At 40.4% G+C, this 23,080-nt stretch overlaps 1 protein-coding gene across 4 annotated transcripts in view; it reads right to left on the minus strand.

The window, feature by feature from the left end:
• The window catches only part of CACUL1 (CDK2 associated cullin domain 1), a 55,798-nt gene extending 35,458 nt beyond the window's left edge, over positions 1-20,340 (minus strand). Inside the window, exons 1-3 of one of the 4 annotated variants that reach the window (XM_080401254.1) lie at positions 19,792-20,340; positions 13,121-13,247; positions 8,427-8,529 (exon numbers count right to left, since the gene is read on the minus strand). In XM_080401254.1, coding sequence (XP_080257380.1) covers positions 8,427-8,529; positions 13,121-13,247; positions 19,792-20,092 — 531 coding nt within the window. In that variant the 5' untranslated portion in view covers positions 20,093-20,340. The remainder of the gene's footprint in view (positions 1-8,426; positions 8,530-13,120; positions 13,248-19,791) is intronic. The other 3 variants (XM_080401252.1, XM_080401255.1, XM_080401253.1) reach the window with 3 other exon arrangements.
• Between the last annotated feature and the right edge of the window lie 2,740 nt (positions 20,341-23,080).

Below are 23,080 nucleotides of genomic sequence, written 5' to 3' on the forward strand. Positions count from 1 at the left end.
CATTTTCAACCTCAACTTTAAATATGGTTATAACCTTTGATTTGAAAACACTTGGTATACAGTTTCTAAGATTAAAGAAAAAGGAAAATTCTGCTTCAAAGAACATGTCAGACAAAAGGAGACCATAGCCTGACACAGGGCACCACTCTTCTCTCACTGACAATTTGCACTTTTCATTAAAAAAAAAACCCAAAAACAAAACACAAAACACAAATAGAAAAACCACCACAACAAAAACCCAGAGACAGTTGTCTGGACAGTGTGTGATTTAATTCCATGAACAGGCACTAGGCAATAGTGTACAGCCAGTCTGCCAGTGTTTACAGGGGATATTAAGGACTGCTATCTTTTTCCTCCACTGAAAGTAACTGCTAGCTCACCTCACAAAGCCTAAGTCATATTGAGAGATGTTTTAAGAGGGAAGAACAACTGCACACTCATCTATTTCCCAACAACAACCTCAAGAGCTGTTTAATAGAAGGATATCTGGAAGCTGTTAACCACCAGCACTTTGCAACCAAGTGGAAAACAACTGCTATAGATAAAGACAAAAAAGCTAAGAACAGTTCTGACAGCTTCAGGGGAAGGAACCATGAGTGTCAGGCAAATATCAGGCCTTGGTCTTAACCCCTGGAACGCAAAATCATAGTGTTACCTGCTTTATCTGCATGAGATGTTACCTTCCAGTTTTATTCTCTCGGCGTTTCATGTCAAGCCTCAACAGTCAAGACACTTAACAGGAAAGCACATATTACCTGATTCTGCTTGTTTCCAAATAAAAAAAAAAAAACCCAAAATCAACCCCCCCACACATTTCACAATCAAACACTATCCTCAATTATTACTTGTAAACTAACAAAAAAAACCCAACAAAAACCCAAGCCAAGGAGAAATCAATAATAGTATTTTCACAGCTCATCTATGAATTATCTTAATCTGTGTGGGGAAAATAGAACCATCTGTCTTCTGTTCATTATGGTGTTACTGTATGGTTGCTCAAAACTGCTAGACTGAAGTCAATGACTTGTTTAAGCATAGGAACTTTCTCCACATCTCTATGTGCACATTAATGAGACAGTAACTGGAGTGGGACTAGTTTTATATAACCTACATGAAGTTTATAAACTGAAAAGCAGTGTGTAGCACCAAATCAATGAATAAATACATGTTGCTAAGATTTTTCTATTAAGAGGCTATCATTAGATTAGAACTTGCATTTATATATTAGCTATAACTGAATAAATCTTAGAGAAAATAAACTGCTTAGGCTGACATTTTTCGCTCTTGGTCCTGGTCCAGAAAAGATAACACATACGTTCAGCTTTTTTATTTACAGAAGGAGGAGTGGAATTAAGCATGACATTTACTTCTTACAACCCCTCGAAAAATATTAAGTCTTTAAATCCACTCCTATCATACATGAGGGATGATTTACAGAAGCTATTCAAAGAAACAAAAAAATATTGCTAGCCTAAGGTCTTCCAGGAAGGAAGAGGCTCCTTCATTCATTCATTCCCCTATCCTGAATCCTATCAAACTGTCAATTCATGCTGGGCTTGTTGTTTTGGGGGTTTTCTTAAGACACTCTGTATGGGGAGACATCTCTCCTCTCCTCCATTTGCTCTCATCTACCACTCACAGGGTTAAGAACAGTTGTCTAGTAGCAACTATATATAGTGCCTCTGTCCACCATAGCACTGGATGTTTTGGTCAGGTTTCTCAAATCGTGATGCCATGATGCAATTGCATTTGTTCAACGTCTTCAGGCTTGCTTTTGAGCCAACTACTTCTTAGCATAAAATACTATGGCTGCTGTTAAAGACATCATTTAACCTCCTTACACACCATAGTGGATGTCTCAGCACCAAGAGACATGAGAAGTAACAAGAAAACACATTTGAGAAAGGATGACATGTAAGACAGACATCTTCAAACAAAGCAAGCTATTACAGACCCAATTACCCTTCCCTTATTTGAAATCTAATATCTAGGCATTTCAAAGAATTTGTGGGCAAGAAACTGTACACATGAAAAAGATGTGGGTTTTTTTAGTTTGAAAATTGTTCTTTAACTAAACATAGGAACAAAACCAGAAGGCATGCTGCTGGCTCAAGACAACTCAGAAATGGCTCACAAGAAAGAAACAGTGACAACAGCTCTTTGCTTGAGGAACACAAAGTTAATCTGTTTCTGAATAGTCGTCTGGCACAATCAGCAATATATTCAGTAAAGCTTACATTCCTACGTTGAATGGGCAGTTCCATTTTCCTGGGAACATGCTCACTGCCAAAATGCCAGCATACATGCTGCAGCATCTCTCCCACGCCTGCCAAGTGAAAAGGGAGAATGGCTATGACTATACAAATTAACCTGCTATTCATGCAAGTGGTCTGAATCTTTTAAACCAGTTTTTGTTCTTTTCAAGAAAATGTAATTTGTTTACTTTGCCTTGCAGACAATATATGTGATGCCCAGGTCTACCTCACTAGACAAGAGTACTATTAAAACCTTTTACAAAAACCAGACATCAAGCCAAAATACAATTCATTCAAAGACTGACTGTGTCTTCCTATTCAAGTCTGCACTCAAAACTGTTCAAAGCTGTACATCATCGTTATGCACCCTCATTTAATTGTCTTAGAGCAGGGTAGCAGACACAGGACATGTTTCCATTTCTATTCTTTATGTCTGTAAAACGAGATGACATTTTATCTAAGGACCATCAAATCTTCCTAATTCCATCTAGTAAATACATATTCATTCGTGCCATATTTACTTAAACCTTTCCATAATTGTATAAGGGCCTGCAGCACCCAGTGTAGTGTGGCAAGGAACTCAAAATGACTGCAGGAATACAATCTTTTTCAAAAAGTTGCAGACAAGGATACTTTTTTCAGGTTAGCTTGCTCATGACAATGCCATTTTTAATGGCAATTCTGGCAACATGGTGACCTCTACCTCAAAGCAAAAGCCACCTTTTTGACATCCACACATGAAGATGCACACATTTCTAACACTTCTGGTTTCTGCCATCTCAGTTCTAATACTGATCATTCACTTGTTCTCATGCAATTCAGTGTGTTTCACAGCAGTAAAGGCTTATTTCACACACAGTGAAGCAATGTTCCCCTAGCAAAACTGATAGATAAATGCCTGTGGCACTGGATGTCTGGTGGTTGTGTTCTTTGGTTTGGGTTTTTTTCCCCCTTTTAAGTATTATGGGCCTGATAAATGCCTAGTCTGAGTCTCCTCTTTAAAAAACAGACTGCTGATATTTACAGATCATTCAGTTAACCCAAATGGACTTTAAGAAACACTAGGGATTTAACATGTTTAGTAAGAAAAGAGTTAGGAAATGCAAGTTCTCAATTTCCATTTTCCACCTCTGTTTCTGAGGTTTTCTACAGGCACAAGAGGAAGTGGATTTGTTTTCTGCATAAGTGTTTAAGAAACTACTGCAACTATGGAAATTATTCCAGCAAATCAACTAATTTCAAATTAACAAGAGCTAATTTGAGTGTTATTTCTATGCTACAAGTGATGAGACATGAATCGTGAAGGCGGCTCGCTATTTCTCATTTAACTAGTGAATCAGACAATGTGCATACAAACAGTGTAATAAAAATGGGCTTCTTCATAAATACATTACTAAAGTCAAACTCATAACTTCATTAGCAATCTAACTTACTAAGTTTACACAAAAACGAGCCACAGATGATGTCATCAAAAGCTCTGTTTTACAGACTGGCATAACTGTTCAATTACAATACAGCACTATATAAAGGTCATGTGTACCTTCGAAGGAAAGCAAAATATATCTGCAAAACCATCTGGGGTAAAATTACCCTGAAGTATAAATATCAAGAACTGCTATGAGGTGGTACCCAGTACGTAACTCTGCCCACAATCAGGTCAGTTTTACTAGTCCCTCCGCACTACTTGGGATGCATTTTTTACCACCCTGACCATATGCAAAGCCCACAAGGTAAACATGACAAGCCACTTAGGCTTCATGCTTTTACTCCTGCAATCAGGAGAAAAGCTGGAAGTTACACAGTGTTTCTAAAAGACAAATAATGAAGTTCAGATGAGGTTCTGAAGTTTGGAGTAAGGCATCTGTATTTATCAGATTAGTGTTTCAGAAAGAGTTGGGTCAGGAATGACAGGCTCTTCACCGCTGGATGGCAAAACTCCATATAATCCCAAAGGACAAGTAGAAGGTAAACGTGAGACAGAAACAAAGAAAGGAAAAGGCAAGAAAAGAACAAATTGTCCACAACAGATACTGCTGACATATTTTTAAGAACAGATGGCAACAGAGAACTGACATGATACAAGGCACTCAGTTCCCAGAGATCTGGCAGCCCTCAAAATAGCAGAACAGCTTTTACAGTAACCTGATTCCAATGCATATTCTTCCAAGGAAACAATGAGTGAGAAGGTATTTTCATACACTGTACTGACTGGTTCGAGAAACTGTAAGGATTAACAGAAGGCAAGAAAACTTTCTGGCACTGCACAGCAAAGACCCTAAATCTGCAGGTCCTGGTGACCACCAGCAGTCATACATATTATCTACAACACCAGCAGCTGCTCAGTTCAGTCATGTTTTTTATAAAAAAAACAAAACATTGTTCATAATAAAAAAGAAACACCAAACACACACAAGCAGAAAACAATAGATCCTTTTTTCTCTTTTCTCTAAATTAAAAGAGGGTATAACACAACTGCTTTTCAGCTCTCAGTCATTTCCTAAAGGAAATATTGAGATTATTCTAACTAAAATGAAAACTTTCCACTGCACTTCCACCAAGAAAAAAAAAAAATCTACTTTTGTTATGGGCCATCTCAATGCCTCCGTGCATTTTGATTGCCAGTGCTTGAAGTACTTTCAATTGTCTTTTGCTGAAGAGATATGTAACAGGCAGGGTACTTGATTTTAAATTACTTCATCAGAGTGCATAAGAATAAGCGAAGCCAGAAAACACTAGTGCCTAATGCAAATATAATTTTATTCATTCTAAGAAGAGATGCATTTCATTTGAAAGCATATGTCTGTGTATCCACCCTACCTCATACATCTGAATGACTCAGCACTTACCCACAAAAACAGCTGTCATTATTTTAAACCACAACATAATGGGCTATGTCCATCACTAATAAAATGTTTCCAAATAAAGCATCTTGGAAAAAAAAAATCATCTGTATACTACAGGCTTCACAGACCCCAAGACAACAGGAAACATGTTCATTTGTGCTTTCTGCAGCCATCCTTTTTTTTTTTAAAAAAAGCACACAAAATCCAAAATTCTGATCAGCTCAAGAACTGTGGAAATTTAATTCTCAATTAGTGGAAGCTCCACATGGCAAAACTCAACCTTATTAATGCAAAGAAGCTGGTCAGACATCAATAGCAAGAAAGAAAGGCAACCTTTGCTCAGAGTCTCTCCGTAACTCAAACTGCATGAAGAGAGTATCATTTATGTACACACATAGTAAGGAGGGAGTCAGAAAATCTTGGGATATAGGAGTACCCATAAAGAGCTGATGGTCTGATGACAAGCAGTTCATCCCAACTAAACATACTATTTATTACTCAGCAGGCAACATTCACTGCTTTTCACCCAATGTTTAACAAGCAGAGAATACTTCAGCACACCCACGTTTTCATAATGCCTCTGCCACCACTGAAAATTATTTTTTTGTGGTGACAATCTGTGAAGCAGACCTTCAGGAATATATGTGGCAACAAACAAATGCCACACAAGGTGTCTAGCTGTGTGGAAGAACCAAAGTCACACAGGGGATGACCAGGGAGTGTGTGCATGTCCCTGTATGACCATGGGGCTCCAGTGGCAGTGCCTGCGACACCCAGCTCAGGACACTGAGCACCCCCCACTCAGCTGACTTCAGCTGAGGCCAGCTGGCCAGGCAAGCGGGGGGGGGGGGGGGGGGGGGGGGGGGGGGGGGCATACATAAAAATATAGATGTTGAGAGTTACTGCAGTGAACGCCACGCAGAAAGAAGACAAATCCAAAAAGGCTACGACCATGCAAGAGCAAGTCGGACCAGCTCCCTGAGATGCTCCCACTTTTACAATTTGGTATCTGACAGTTTTACTGCTTTTGCTGTTGATGAGTGTTCTTGTAGGAAGCAGCTTGCTCTGGCATGTTAGTTACGTGCGCAGATATTCTGCAATTCACTTGCCATTACACTGTTGCACTTCTATGCAAAGAAGCTGCATGGCTTGTCCAGAATAAGACATTACATTTACCTGCGATTTCAGTTTTCATGATCATCTGCTTTCTCACACAAACTAACATTCCTGCTTATATTGGGCTACATTTGCATCTCTGCATGTAAAAAGAAGATTACTTTGCACCAAGTCACACCTTGCCAATTAAGCAGAACTTTGCAATTAGATTAAATATTGTTGGCAGATGGAATGAGCTTATGTCAGAGAAAGCAAAACACCACATTGTGCATTTTAAGGATTCACATATATATAGTGGGGTTTTTTTTATTGTTTGCCTGTGTGAACCAGAAACTCCCAAGTGACCAATATTTACAAAATAATTTGTTGTTGTTGCTACACTAAAGATCTAGCACCACATTTTCAATGTAAAACCCAAGTGACTGACACTAAAATGTATTAAGATCACAGAAGTATCAGGACAAAAAAATATATTGTAGTCAAGTAATTTCTTAAGGGTAAATTTCACAGCTAAAACAGTTTCTTTACAGGACAATTTTTGAAGGCACATGAGCTTTTCTTCCAGCAGCTCAAAAAGATGCATTTTACCATCCAAATCCAAAGTCACATTTGCATCAGACAAAACTCACGTAATACACTCAAAGATGGTATCATGTTGTGTTACAGTTCTCTTGCCACAAGGTGTGTCTAACCTATGTAAAACAGCTTTTGCAAGACAAAGATTACATTAAATAGGTGTCTTAATTATTCTTGCAACAGCTGATATTCAGAAGGCAGCCTTCTTTTTAGGCAGAAGCACTGAATGCATGTATGTGCTAAAGCAAATTTTAAAAGCAGCTGCCTCAGTTTTGGAACTTTGAAGGAAACACCAAGGTCTGCCACAGAGTAAAGAATTTGGGGTATTCCCAAATTCAAAGCAAAGTAATGCAGTACACTACCATGGGATGCATCAGAAGAACTGGCCAAACCTGTACAGCCGCAATGATTCGTAGTTCTCACAAGCAGAAGAAAAACGTACAAGCTGCACCAGCTCAGCAGACCAAGGGTAGGCTTTATTTTAAATACTACATCCATCTACACTAACCAATTTTTACAGAACAGCGAGGCCATCATTCCATGAAGAATAAAGAAATTGTAAAAGAGAAAAGAAGCAAAGAACCTAGCTCAAGACAACCCAGATATTTTCTAGTCAAAGACTGCCCCAAAGACCGTGCTCATTAAATGCAGGGTGGTTATTTGTCTTCCTAAGGAAAGCAACAAGTGAAAGAGAGTGAAACGACAAGGACAGAGTGATCACAGTGCTATATATTTTGATGGGAATGCACATTTGGCCAGAAGTACCTGATGCAGTTGAAAGTAGTAAGACTGCTTTTGACTGACAGAAATTAGTTATCAATTGTTAGAAGCACTGAAGGAGCTGCTGTAGTTTAGGGTTCCTTTGTATTTGGCATTCTCTACTTGATGCACTGCACGTCAGTACAGAACTCAAACATCAGTTACAGAAATGACAAAAGCTGTAGGGAAATAGAACAGTGTTGCTGCTACAGCAACGACAATTTCAAGAACATGTCTGGAGATTCTAGCCGAGAAGGAATTTTCAACAAGGAACACATGAAAACAAACATGGATGCACAAATAAGATGCAGAGAAGGATAGGGATATACAAATTGTATTTGGACTGCTGTAAACCACTGACATCTAGAGATAGGCAAGAAAAATGCAGAATAAAATGTAGCAGAAAACTTACATATGCAATAATTCCTAATTTATATTTCACAATTCATATTTACTTCACTTCAGTTTTTTCCTTTAGATTTTCCCTTTCACACTACTTGTGGTGCACAAGGACCGTAAGCAGTTTATATAGACTAACATAGCAATGGCAGATATCTATGGCATGTGCTCAGACTGACTGAAGCATTTACATCCTAGATTACACTGTATATTTCCCATTCTCTAGTCTTTGATTCTATATTACATATTCAAGTTTAGCCACTGCTTTCCAGATCTCTAAGGCTAGTCAGTGCCATGCACCTGGATCTAGTAGTTGGTATTCTATCTGACAGCCAGTTAATGAATGAAGTAGCCCACAATTTAGTAAACTAGCATAAATCAGTCTTAAATGGCAATCCCCTCCATGGGCCACCTACATGCTGCTCTGATATAATCACAGATCCCAGGAAAGACAGAATTAGATTGTGCAGCTTCTTACCTGCAGCTCCTTTGAGACTCTCTCTAAGTGGTTAGTTATCTTTTTTATTAGGTCACTATACATCTGTTCCGAATGCTGCTGGCATACACACTTATACACACAACTGCAGAAACAAATATAGGAACAAACAATGAACTTACAACAGTTTGCAATGAAGAGTAACAGACTTAAAATTATTTTGTTCAAGTCTCAATTTAGAGGACAGAGTTAATTGAATGATTGCTGAACTTTTAAATACAGCCCTAAGCTTGGAATGAGTTCCAGCAGACTCTTAAGTCTCCCCTGGAAGCCCCAGTGTGTCTGTTCCATTCCCCCTCCCCAATCTCACTTTAGCTAATAGTGCACTTCAGAACAGCCAGGATAATTCTGTCAACAGCACACTCCTAATTCTGGCTTTTGCCTCTCCCATATGAACGAAGCCTCCATTAAAATAAGCATGTTTATTGCATATTCTAGGGTAAAACTCTTATTAAAAAAAAGGGCAACACTGACAAAGAGTCATAGAAGTTGTACCAAAATTGTGCTAGGGTTTTAAAAAGAAATGACAAAAGTGCTAAAATTACAGACCCAAGCATGTTACTCCATCCTTTGTTACTTAGATTCTAAGAAAACCATACATTGTAATAATAAACAGACACAGAGAAAGAGCAACAAAACTTTAACTGTACATTCCATAGCTTGGCTGCGTTAACCCTGGTCTTCAGTGTTACCTTTGTTTTTTAAGAACATTTTATTGCTCTCATACTGCAACATAACATATCTGCAAAATAAGGCTACGTATTGAAAACATATTTACAACAGCTGTAAAACAAAAGACATTTATTACTTTCAGCAAGTAGTTACATTAAGGCACTCATCACCATCAGGAGTAACACCAACATTCTCTATACCAAGCAGCTTTTACTTCTCTTGAGCACTTCAATTCTTTGAAGCCAGCACTTTGAAAGCTAGCTGCCAAAAGTCAAGAGGCACAAAGAAGACTTCACCCATTATCTTGGGCAAGCCAAACTCCCTCCCCACATGTCTGTTCTGCTCCCCTCTCCCATGATCTCTCTGTACAGAGTGCTATGACAGCAAATAATTTAGAGCAGAGACTGCTCCTTAGGACACATGCAAACAATTTCCAGCAAGGTTCAGATCCCAGACTTGGATTCTGCAGGTTTTTAATAGCACCAAAACCCTAAAGCTATGGTAGAGCAACACTGTGTTTCTGCAGGGGAATGACGCCATTCCAATTCTCTACTGAGAAGGTGGCACGATGACAAACTGCAGATGGGATTAAAACAACCGTAGACTATGGGCTATCGGAATTTTCAAATGCAAGTGAGAGCTTAGGCACCAACTCCAAGCCTTCAGGGGCCAAGACAGTGCTCTCACTCAATAATTGCCACTCTCAGTCTTCTGGAGGAAGGTTTTAGAGGGGAATTATCAGTAACTTTCAGAAGTTTGTGTTTATTCCCTTTGAAAACTTCAAAAGTTCCAAAAATACAGCATTCATCCCTACACAAGGTCTACTCATTTGGCAAACCATGCTATTTCTTTAAAACCAAAAGAAAACCCCACATCTCTCCCACTATTATATTTTTTAAATAATTTAGTACCTGTAGTTTGATATTCTTTAAAATAACAGTCAAAGTCATCCTGCTTTTTTTTACATGAAGTCTACCAATACCAGATCCTATTCTGGAACAAGCAAGTGCAAAGGACATTTTGGTATGATGCAGTACACAGAAAAATATCAATTTAATTTGGATCAAAGATAGAAACACTGACAAGAAAAGGCAGACTGATTTTTGTGGTATTTTACAAACCAGCCAGCTAAGTGACAACAGCAAATGGCCACGTTTGTTTGCTCTGTAACTAACCAGTGCACAGCCACTTCCACAAGCTGAGCACTTCATTTGCAACAACGTAATCAAAATGAATTTTAAAGTACTTCTGCTTAGTCTTACCTATAATACTACTATACCTACTTCTGCAACATGTTCTCTAGTCAAACACCAGTCTCTGTGTGTGTGCGCAGAGTGTATTTACATTTTATCGGAACACTGCTGTTTAGAGGTTCCTTCCCCATTTTCAGATCCTGTTTTCAGTTCCTGATAACGGGCTGTTTCTGTGAATCATCCTTGCCCTGCTATTACCCCAAAGAAGTCACTAGTTTGTTAGTCCTCTAGCATAACCAAACACCTTGGGAAAAGGAAGAGCCAAGCAGAGCATTAGAAGGGAAGCATTTAGTAAAAGCGATGCAGATCCGAGATCTGTAAGGTGTCTTGAAGAACACTGATCTAACTGCACTGTACCTGGGAGGCAGTTGTAAAAGTTGCCACAAGCATAACCTAGCTGTTCGTATTTTCCTCATCTCGAAGTTTCCTTCAAATCTCTCTGTCAATATATTTAACCCTTTTAATAGGAGGGCACTATGCGCAGGCAGGCTTTGGACTCAAAATGAAAACAGTCACTAATCACACCAACACCTTATGAGTAAACTGATCTGTAGGAAGTACTTGCATACACACCTTCGAAGCTATCTCCTAGCTTTCACTGCTGCGGAGTAGACACCTACAGTTATCACTGACCATGACAAACATAATAGTTTGGGTATCTCATAACATATTTTGAGTTTACATTATGGAAACCTTGATTCCTTTAGTCAGCACAAGGATGATCAAAAAGACCACTGTATTTGCAGCTCAGTTTCACTGAAAAAAAATAATATATGAGATATGTAGCTGTTCAAAACATTTAAAAAGACCACCCTGTTTTTCAGACTAAAGACTTAGCCTAGGGAAGCAGAAAGGATCTAAATCCCAGTTCTGCTACAGACTTTCCATAATACTCCAAGCAAGCATCCTCATTAACTTCAATAAATTTAAAAAAAAAAATTAAAAAATCAGTTTTCCTTCCCTTCTCAAACAATCTAGATTGTCAAGCAAAGGAACACTAAAAATAGTTTAAAAATTTAAAAATAAAATATCAATCTCCTGGTTGGAGGAGGCTGTGTCAGAGTAATTACAACCACAGACATAATTTTTAAAAGAAAATTAACACACTAGCTTTATCAGTAACACTTAAGTACAGAAAATATTTTGTTTTGGTAATTGTAAAATACATGCAGCAGACATCTGTGCATCATTACAATACTGCATAAAGTGTCACCTTGATGGTATAAGGGTTATCTAGCAGAAACCTAAACCCCATTATGCCTTCAATAAACAAAACTTTTGAGGAATAAAAATGTGACAAGGATGAACTCCAGTTATCTGAAAACCACAACTAGATATGGAACTACTCTAAGTATTAAATCATTAATTTTGTACACCTACTCTTCGTCAGAGATGACTGTCAAGAGATGAGATGTTGGCTTAATTCTTAGCAATGGCTGTTTGCACACTGGGGATTTCAAGCTGGGGAAAGGATTTTGATGACTTAGACTAAAGCTGCAAAATGTCTCTCAATTCAAATGACCATTTTAATTATTTATACTCATGATGAAGTCCAAGTCCTGATAACAGCAGTTCCAAAAGTTTGGAGAGGGAAGAAGTTGTTTAATGAAGTTTTTAACTAGAATTAAGAGGGAAGACCGAACACCTGCCATTCTTGTATCTGGTTCCCTAACCCAAAGTTTCAAACTGGAGAGACCAAGTCGCTAAGAGCAAGTGGGCAGTAGACAGTAGTGCTGAAAGCCTCTAAAAATAGCAATCAGGGACAGAGCCACCAGCGTTATTTCATAGAGTGCAACTCTATGGTAAAGAAAACCAAGCCAGCACTGCTACTAGCGGTGTTACTGGCAAGGCCCAGTAGTTTTAACAACATCTTGGCCCATAAATGCAGCAGCAGCTACCCAGTTTCCATCCTGTTTACCAACACCCTGAATACCTGTCACCTACGGAACCAAAAATCTCTGTTTCAGTCACTCTCTTAAGAAACTGCCAGGTCTCTAAAGCATTTAGCATTCTAGTTTGGAGCAGCAGTGTGGTTTTGAAGCAAATCCCCTACCATCCCCACTACCGCGCACTCGTTTAGTCTGCAGGGGAGTTCTGGCGTGTGCCTAGATCCCTTTTAAAGCAAAGTAAACTGCAGCTCCAGGCCAGGTACAAATCAAACATTCTCCAGACAAGAATGAGATATAAAGGACTGAACCTTTTATCAATCTTTCAGACAGCCTCTAACTGCGCATGCAGTCAGCTGGCTGTCCAAGATCAAATCTACCTAACGCAAAACACACAAATGACAGTTTATACGGATGGACCTTGGCACCAGTTGCTTCTATTTACTTCTGCACCTCTACTGCACCAAACTGGTTGCTATTAGACATGACAAAGAAGCCTTTTGAAACATTAGAAGTCAAACACCTACCATGCCAGTCGTCTTCTTACCCTTTGAGGAAAGGGATGTTGAGACTTTAATACTTTTCTTAATATATTACACCAAGTAACTGTGTTTGATCTTACTTTAATGTTAATGTTTTCAGCACCCACACATTTTAATTCTTTACCATTTATTACTGTTAACATGGGATGTCAAGATATATATATCTATTATTCACTCATTCCAACTATTTAAACAATATTGTACTCCACATAACCTTCCCACTTTCCTCCTCACAAAGAAAATATGACATATACATAAGCTGCAAGGTAAAACAAACATTTAACTTTAAAGAAAAAAAAAAAACAACAACATAGCTTCCTTACCTGTATATTTGTTCATAGGAGATAGGGATGTAGTCACCAGGACTCTGAGTTAAAAGCTGATCTATGGCACTGTCCAACTTTGGCCAATATGTGCTCTTATAATCTTCAATTGTTATAACATTCATTACTACAAGAAAAAGACAAAACTACATTAGTAACTTTGCTAAAAGTTTAAAGCTAAAAGCTTAGAAGCAAGTGAATGCTCTGCAATTTCAGATTACACCAGTAAACTGGCTAAAAAGCTGGGAACAGTTCACTTCCACTAAGATAGCCTAATCTGAAAGTAAAACCCAGACTTGAATTTGTAACTTTTTATTTACAGAAAATATAATAAAATCAGAAAACCTGCCAAATCAGTGCTTGGATATTTCTTAAGGGCCCAAGTAGCACTGAAAAACAAACTCCTGGAAGTCCTAGCATGACAACACAGTAACAATTAAAAAGAGTAGTTAGGTAGTTGGTTCACATTAATGAATTATGCAATCTTGTGGGAGTCCAGAATCAACAATTAACACCAGGTCCTCACATGCAGGAGGACAAGCTTTGGCCAAGACTAGTAGTTGACAGAATACTCCTTCCTAGCACATGTATTTTACAAGTCTCAGGTAGGACCAGCAACTCCCTTGGCCTAAAAGCTGATGCAATTCCCTCTGCCTTCAATTGCAGTTAGGCTCCCAGGCAACTTTTTTGGATCCCTATTACAGTTCCCCCTCTAGCAGGCACAATAGTACTCCTTTTCCAGATAAGGATCAACACAGGGAAGAATAGGAGGTATTTAAATTAGCGTTCCCCATCACTCCCTGACTCTCCCTTTGAGCTTCCCCACTGCACCCTACCACGCAAGCCAGTCAGTCGGTGTGCCTTCACAGACACAGAGTTTTAATCTCTCTCTTTTCAGGGAGGATTTCTGAACTAACCACACATGGCTCAGTTCCAATAGCAGCCACAGCAGAAGGGTTAACACCTTCCCTTCAAGGATGTACTCACAGGACTACCTAGCTGGCTTGTCACACCTCCATAAACTTCACGGCACTCACTGAAAACAAAACCCTCAGTAACTCACAGCACAGGGTGTACTTCATATCAAAACTATCCAGCCAGGGAAATGTAAAGTCATTTCTTCATTTAAACTCTGCATGTGCATCTGGGCTATATGGAACAGAGAATAAAGACAGTTCCCACCCCAAACAATGCAGTTTGGACACCACACTGAGAAGAAATATTTTGATCAAGCTGCATTTTAAATACATGTGTAAACGTAGATTCACTGCTGGGTTTAAAGAGCAATTTCTGAAACGTTAAGTTTCACAAGGGGTTGAGAGGAGCTGGCTAAGTCACTTTTGGCAGCATTATGAAGAACAATTTTAGAGAAGTACAGGCAAGACTTAACAGTATCATGAGAAAAAGAAGACTACAAACAGAATGCAGAATAAAAAGAGGTGTGAGACAAGGAGGTGTTTGAACGCTAGCTGTAAGACCAGGTATTACAGACTCCTGTTGTGTGTCTGTTTAGTATTGTAGTTCTCCTAGCACTCTCTTCACTCAACTAGCCAATGGCTCACTCGTGCTTCATACCTGTTACAGAAACAGATCTAGTTAACCTAGTAAGTGTCTGAGCAGTGAACGGATCACCACCACCAAGTGCTGCAGGATGCTGACCTGACACAGCACCCTGCAATCTTAAAGTACACCACCATTTGCTAACAAGTTGATAAAGGTTACAGGGTCTGGGTACACAACTAGTAGGACCTAACTTAACATGTCCAGCAAGTCACCTCTACAAGGTAAAAGCATCCATGCAGTCAGGAACTGCACAGCACCTGCCTGACTGTAAATTCACCCCTTCTTCGTCTCTCTCGCAATGCCTCGCTTGAATTCTTGCCCCTTACAGAGCCCAGGCTCTGGGCAGATCCTCTGAGAAGCAGCTTCCACATAGTAGCTTTACTACTCACACTTACACTCAGCAGCAAATTTTGAGCATTTGTGTCTTACTTCGTTATGTCAAACAAAGTGGGTCTCCACAGAAGTACTCTGTTCTGCAGATATTAAACTGAAGTCAGCATAAATATTAGACCAAGTCTTGATTTAAGATTTCAATGTATAATCACACCCACATCTGGGTTAACATATTAGATGAGCTCTATTCATTTGAAGAAAATAGTCAAGGAAGAATTGAGAACGCTGCAAAATAACTTTTAACAGGCTGTTGAGATGTCCATTTATTACTTTAAAAAAAAATAAAAAATAAAGTACCTGCAGACAGGGAGTCCTGCCCATTAGAAGTGCTGCACAGGTAAAGGACAAAATGCTTTTATGAACAGCCTTGGGACACTTGCCTAGGAAACACTGATGAGTTCAAAGTAACATTCCAGAACAGCTTCATTTTTATTCAAAAGACTCTTACAACTACTATTTCATTTGATTTCCAAATTTCAGTTCTGAAACTAAGCCAACCATAGCATTTATACAGTTAATAGTCCAAGACTACACACCAAACAATCACTTATTCTTCTAATCCAGAAAACAAATTACTTTAAAATGTTAATAACTGTCACAAGTTAGTAACAACCTTTTTTTTCTGGCAGTGCTTACATACACACAAAAAGTGAAGGATGAGTTTAAGTAGCACCCTTGAATTACAAACACTGCCAGAACCTCAAGACCAAGAAAGAAAGGAATGACCCAAATCCTTAGAAAGCAGACAGACTGCCCTTTTAGAAACATATTTTTTACTTTTCCACCTTTTTAGGAAGTCATTCTTAAATGTTTATCCCTACATTAGTTATTCAAAATTTAAAAGGATTTGTCCAACAGCCTCCATTTCCAAATCGCAAGGAAAGGGCAATACTAAAATATGACTTTCATTTCATTGAGATTTATTAAATTTCTTGGAAGTGACACATACTTTATAACAAAGAATCCTAGAATGTATGATTTATGCAGCTACAGCCATGTTTGGGGAGGGGATGGGAGAGAAATCAGTCTGATTGAATGGAAAGGAAGCCAGCATTTTCCAAAGACTTCACAGGTAAAGCTTGAGAAACAACTGCTGCTTTTCCATATACAGAAAACTTCAAAAGAGAAACTGCTGAAGTCAAATGCAGCAGTGAAACCATTTAAGTGAAAAAGAATATGCATGAGCTTTACATCATAACCTAGATATTTCAGTATCAGAGCCATAACTGAAACATAGCCTGCTCCAAGCTAACAAATTCTTTGATGATAACTTCAATCAGAAGAATGGCAAAAAAACAAGAAAATTAAAAAAAAAACAACAAAAAAACACCCAAAAAGTCCAAGACTCTGTATACATCCCCCATGAAATTGATAAGAAAAATCTACAAACACACATAATTCAAAAAAGATGCTGGAACATAAGAGGCAGAGGACACAAGAAATAGAATACCATTTAAAAAAAAAAAAATCACTGATACTGTTGGGGCTTTTTTAGATGAGACAACTTAACCTGAAAAGCTGCTCAAAACACTTTACTACATTCACATATAAAAAAACCTTCCTTCTTTTAAAACTATAGCTAAAAAAGCAGGACAGGTAATCCAACTTGCTGTCAACTAAGCAGATATGGGTCTGACAACTATCTGTCATTTATTCTGACAATAAAAATCAAAGATGGCAGCTAGGCATCTTTCAGAAGCGTTATTTCATCTCACAAAATGACATATATATGAAGCTTTACTGCTTAATTTGGTACGCACCCTACAATCCTAAAATATTTTCTCAAAGTGTACAAACTCCTCAAGCAGATGCCTAAGACTAATCTACAGACTTGTAGCTATCCCTGTGGCTCTACGCTTTCCTTAATCTCAGCTGTCATGTGCATGTTTACACAATAGATTTTGCTATAACCCCTGCCTGACACATCCTAGCATACATTAGCAAGTTTACGAGTCTGCCCCGTAGTTACTTTCAATTCTATTCTATTTTTATTGCATGTTTCTCAGTCTGTGTTAAGACTGGTTAGTAAAAGTAATGTTGAATTTTTTCTTCATCAGACAATTTGCCTACGCAGCAATGCACAGACACTGTGCTGAACTATGTTATGCAACAGGGTAGTCAACACTGACAGCCACATGTGCCCACCCTAAATGGGACTGGCATCAAATACATTTATAACCATCCTTGCTTGAAAAGGATTTAAAAAAAAAAAACAACCAAACCACTCTTCATTTTTCACCATAATTGAGTTATGCTACAATTACTACTATGGAAGACTTTTGCTTAAAGTATTAACAGTTCTTATTTTCTCCCTTATGGCCTTTGAAAAATATTTTTCATAATGCTACTGCTTTATAAATCCATTACTATGACTGAAACTGATGAACTGTAAACACAGATTTATTTGTAAGTTTACTACAACATGGAAAATCTTCTTAAGTTTTCTTAACTAGAAGAAAACCTACTTACATGAACCATGCATTATTATATCTGACTTTAGTTCTCAGTCTCACCAAGATCTCAAGGAAGGAGAACTGGATTTGGCCCTCTCGAATGATTTTAATGGGTTTCCATCTAACCTTCTTCTTCTATTGTTCTGCTGGTTAAATTAGACCAAAAAAGGTCCACCAGACAGCTTTAGTCCGCTACTATGAACATGAACAAGACCAACACTCTGCAAGTAATTACGCACTGGAACACAGGCACTGGTTTTTTTGTTTTGGAGGAAAGAATCAGGAAGGAGAGACCTATCGGAATGTCAAGAGGTGCTCCAATTTATCATATAGGATTTTTGGAAACCATACAGCACCCACATTTTTTAAGGTCACCTGTAGGATAACCTGTTTAAGACTCAGCCTGTACATCACGAAGCAAGCAAGGCATGAGTCCTTGCTCATTCAATTGCAAGAAGTTCTTCATGCAGCAAAGAACAGACAACCCTCCTATCAAGCTTAAGGCTGACAATCAGCTTCTCTACACGTGCTCTGCCGTAACTAAGGCAGGAGAGAATCTAGCGCACACTTGTCTCCCTTCTCATTCTATGTTTACATCAAAAGTAAGCTTTCCTCCTTCTTCTATACATGGAAATGTAACAGAAGAGACAAAGGGATCTTCTGTCAGCGCCAGGATTAGAACAGGCAGGATCCTAACTCAGCTCCTGTACTTTCTCAATCTGTACTACTTCACTGGACTTGTTCTGTTCACATACACGTACCATCAAAACTACCCACAACATAAAGTTGTAGAAAAGTTCCAATGAACTTAAGTCAGAGAATTTTGTATTTTACAGGAATTTAAATTTTCTTTAAAACAATACATAACATCAGTAAGACAGATACTATGTCGGGATACCAGTGGTGGAGAAGTGAAAACAAGAACTCAAAACCCACACTCTAAGCAAAATCACGCACAGCTGCTTCTTCGTCCCCTCACACATAAATTGTACATTAGCTGGAAAATCACCTTCCCATTTGGTAAAGATCCAGCTTGAAGACCATTTTCATTCTGAAACAGAAGGAAAAACTAAGACTCCAAATGTCTGCATTGGGAAATCAAAAGCTTAGTTTAAGCAAGACTGAACGACATCTCATTTCAGCTGTCTCAAGTATTTATGAGCCACCCTGAGGTACCTGGAGCTCAGCAAAGCAAGGCAGGCAGAGCCAGAGAGCTTACGGAGTCTGGGAGACTCAACTTCAAAGCAGCCGCCTTGGCCAGGTGCCTAGAGCCACAAAACCCAGGCCACCAGGGAAGCAGGGATCCAGAAGCCTGAACATCAAGCTTCTGATCAGCTCTAGAGCTGAGCTGTTGAGGAGCTGGACAGGTAAGCTAACAATGGGGAAAGGAGGGAAACAATGAAAAAAACGTGTTTCCCATCAAAATTTCATCATGGCAGTTACATAGTTACACTTCTAGGAATCCTTTTAACTAGCCAAATCCAAGTTTTCTGACAGCCATTAAAGAAAAGGGCATATTTTGCCCAGAGAGGCGACATCTGGAAATAAAAGTATAATTGAAACAGCAAAAAATCCTCCCTTGCCTCATCCTTAGCTCAGCAAAACAACTGAAAAATTTGCCATTTCTGTTAAAAACTACATGCAAAAGATGTTTTGAGACTTTTTTTTTTTTTTTTTTGGGGGGGGGGGGGGGGGGGGGGGGGGGGGAAGAGATGTGTGTGTAAATTAGTCTTCAGTTGTTCTCATCAGGCCTTTGCAGACATCTGTCCCTTCCAGGACAGCACACCCTTTCCAGGAGCTCTGCACTCATTGCCATCTGCTGTCAGCAATCACAAAAAGGTTTCAGGCCCAGCTTTGGGCTTCTCAGCCAGAAACAAAAACCCTCCAGGAAAACACAACCTGAGCTAAAACCTTCAGGAAAATCAACAGTGCCTCTGTACAGCTATAAAAGCTGCCTACACTCGCTCTCCCAGTTCTACAGCCAGATCTACCGCGTCATCTTGCCGTGACAGGAAAGCTGCAGCAGTTGGAGTGTGAGCAAAAAAGGTTATTTTCTCCCTCCAAGGCACCGCAACCCATTTGATTTTGCTTTGAGAAGCCTCTCGGGCCAAGACCCAAGGAAGGGGCCTACCGCAGGACAGACCCGAGACCAGACCCGAGACCAGCCAGGGGCACGGAGAAGCGAGCAGGGGGGCAGCGGAGGAGGCGGGTGACCCCCCGTGCGCCCGAGGCCCCGGGGCAGAGGGCAGGGCGGTCACTCACGGAACTTGGAGGTCGAGGCGTTGATGTTGATGGCGGCGGCGATGGCTCCAGCTCCCCCCTTGGCGGCGGCGGCGGCCCCCGACTCGCAGCCCCGCAGCACACCGTTGGCCTCGGGCACCGCGGGGAACTCCGGTCCGGCCGGGGGCTCGGCGGAGACGCCGCGCAGGAGGCGGTCACCGAGCGGCGCCGCAGCGGGGCCCAGCAGGTGCCGCCCGTAGCCGCCGGCGCCCCAGTTGTTGTGGTTCTGGTCGTCCATCATGGCCTCACAGCCGCCCTCCTCCTCCATGCTTTCCTCCTCCATGGCGACTGCCTGCCGGCGCGGGGCGGGAGATCACCGCCCGCCGCCCATGGCAGCCGCTCTTCGCCCGGCGGGGCTCGCCGCGGCACGGCTCCGGGCACGGGCCGCGGCCGCCAGCCCAAGCTCCGGCCGCACAGCGCGACACTTTGCGGCAGGCGGAAGACGGCGGAAGAATCGGGAACGCCCCGCCACGGGGCACGCTGGGGAGTGTAGTCCGGAGGGGCGGAGCTGTGATTGGCTGGAGCGCAGAAGGCGGCGGGGCCGCCCTCAGGCGGGCCGCCCGCTATGCATTGTGGGGCGGAGCGGGGTCCGCCGGCGTCGTGAGGTGGCGGGTGGAGCTGTGGCCCGCGGCGAGGCGGGAGGGGGCTGCTCTCTCCCCCTTGCGTTCGTCCCAGGCCCAGTGACTAATTTTAACTTGAGATGGGAGGCTCCAGCAGGTCCTGCGTTTGGCTTCCCTTTCTTGCTGAGGAGAGATCCGCAGGGCTGTCCCTCTCAGCGGCCAGGGCCTGCGCCCGCTGCCAGGCGCGTGGGCTGCATCCCCCTCTAACGGGAAAGCGCTCCACCGCCGCCGGGGGGCCGGGCGGGCAAAGGGGCGCTACCGCGGCAAAGTCCCCGTTAGAAAAACAAACGTGGCTGTGGCGGTTATACCACCCTTACCGCTCTTTGTGATCTGTGAAGTGCCTACACAACGTTGCCATTTTGCAATGTTTCCTTTCTCCTGTGAATGGAGGAAAAGCCCGCACAAATAACATAGAAAGTCGTTTATCTTGTCAATTAACAATGTACCAGGTAAAACCAATTTTAGCATTATCAACTTGTCTTCAAGTCTGCTTCCCTTAGGTTTTATTTTCATTTGCAACTGGCTACTGCGATGGAAGAACGGACATCAACAGCGGCTTTTTACCAAAAACAAATAGCAACTGTGTGGGCTTTTGCTCTTATTTGGCAAACAAACAAAAAAAGCAAAAAATGAGGATAACAGCAGAGATGCCTAACCTTCTTTCTAAAATATCTCATGAAAAGTGAAAAGCTTATGATTTGTTTTCCAAATAGAAACACCAATTTGTATTTTAGTATGGGGCAAAATTGTCCTGTTTTTACAACAGCAGAAGATGCCACTGATTTCACTGCAGTGTGGAAACAGTCTGTCTCAAGTTGCTTTGATAAAAGCAAGTGATGAAAAGAATGTGTCCCTATTGCATTTTTTTTCTCATGTATTTTAGCTAATAGTGTTTTTCTTAGATTTAAAAATCACACTGAGCATCAATGGATTGTTCAAACCAATTTTGAACCTCTCCATTTTCTAACTTGGTAAACACCAACAAATCACGGTCTGTCTTGGAGACCAGAAGCTGATTTGGCGCATTATGCATAGCTCTTAGATTATGGATTCAGCATATTCACACGCTATTTTGGCTGTTGATTTATTTCTATCTACACCTTAACCGCAGATGGAAAAAGGACAGAAAGGACATTTTTGTTCACTTCTGCTCCATCTTTGCATTTACTGAGTGGGATGTGTAATACAAGGCAAATATCAGCACAGATATTTATGGTGAATATTAAAGTTGGGAAGCTAAAGCAGCAAACCATTTTTAGCTTAGGTAAGTGTTGCAATATTCTGGTGATCACAAAGAAACGTAAATGAAGTCTGCATATCTTTGCTGCTTCAAGAAAGACATGTTTGTGTTCTCAACCTGCAGGGCAACTCCTACTCATTCACTTCCACTGATCTCAGGACTGGGTCTCAGATTATTTGCCAGTATTTAAAAACACTGTGACCTGAGGAGAAATCAGGAACTTATCCTTATCAGCAGAGCTTTATCTTCATTTTATTAATTTTGAAAGTGCTTATGTTGACATCATAGAGCAGTCAAAAAGTAAGACAAACCCAGCATTTTTCAGTTCTAGGATTTCTTCCTTTGTTTTGTACTCTTTTATTGCACACACCTATTTTTCTTACCACCTCTGTAATTTACTGACCATCTGGGGTCTTTTGGGATTGGGTTTTTTTGCCATGATCTTTAGAGGTATGTTTCCTTTCTAATCCCTTTCACAATGTTCCTTGCACTGTGACTACCCTCACTGCACTTCCTTGTGGCAGGAATCCAAAAAAGATTAGGAAATACTTCAGTGTGCAGCTCTCTACAGAGCCTCCTCTGTTGCCTGGTGCAACAAGTTAGCTCATCTTACAGATCAAACAAGAAGCTCTTTCTTCCCTCCCATAAGGCAAATGACAAACTGCAATAGTGATGTATGGCTCATGCTATTTAAACACATGACTGCATGCTGATAAAGGCACTATCAAATACTTCATCATTAAAGCAACGCTTGTTTTTGCATGCACCTCAGAGCCTTCTCTGCATCGTTTCCTTTTTTCCTCGTCAGCATGTAAAAATTTGATTCAGGCTTTAAATACAGTCTTAGCAAAATTACATTTTGCAATACCACAACTATAATTATTTTCAATATTAGTTGAGAACACCACATACAAATGCAATTCTGACAAGACCTGAGTATCCTCACATCTCCATAAAAATCCCTGGAGACTTAAGACTCATCTTCATTGTAACTAGCTCATCAGTAGACTACAGTACTTTCGCCAACAAAGTAATATGCAGATTTCACACTTTCATTTCAGACTCCTGGATCAGTATTTAATTACATAGAGTAGTATCGGAAGCGTTTGTTACATCTTCATAATATTTACTTTTTTTTTTTTTTTTTTGCTCAGCACTTTTGATAACCAGGTCACAGCTGCAAGCTTTCCTACAAATTAAAAGGGAAGATCAAGGTTTCCTAACAGTACCCACGGAAAGTGTGACTCATTAAAGAACTAATTTCTACAGAGAAATTTGTAGAAATGAGGCTACAAGGGAGCTTTTCTTTCCAGGCGCTTGGAAGCAGGCTGCAACACTAGCTTCTGCTGGATGTTTCTGTCTTGTGTCATTTTGATTTTATATGAACATTTGTATCAGACAGATAAGGGTA

The sequence above is a fragment of the Falco punctatus genome (genome assembly GCF_963210335.1).
Source record: "Falco punctatus genome assembly, chromosome: 9".
Lineage (NCBI taxonomy): Eukaryota > Metazoa > Chordata > Aves > Falconiformes > Falconidae > Falco > Falco punctatus.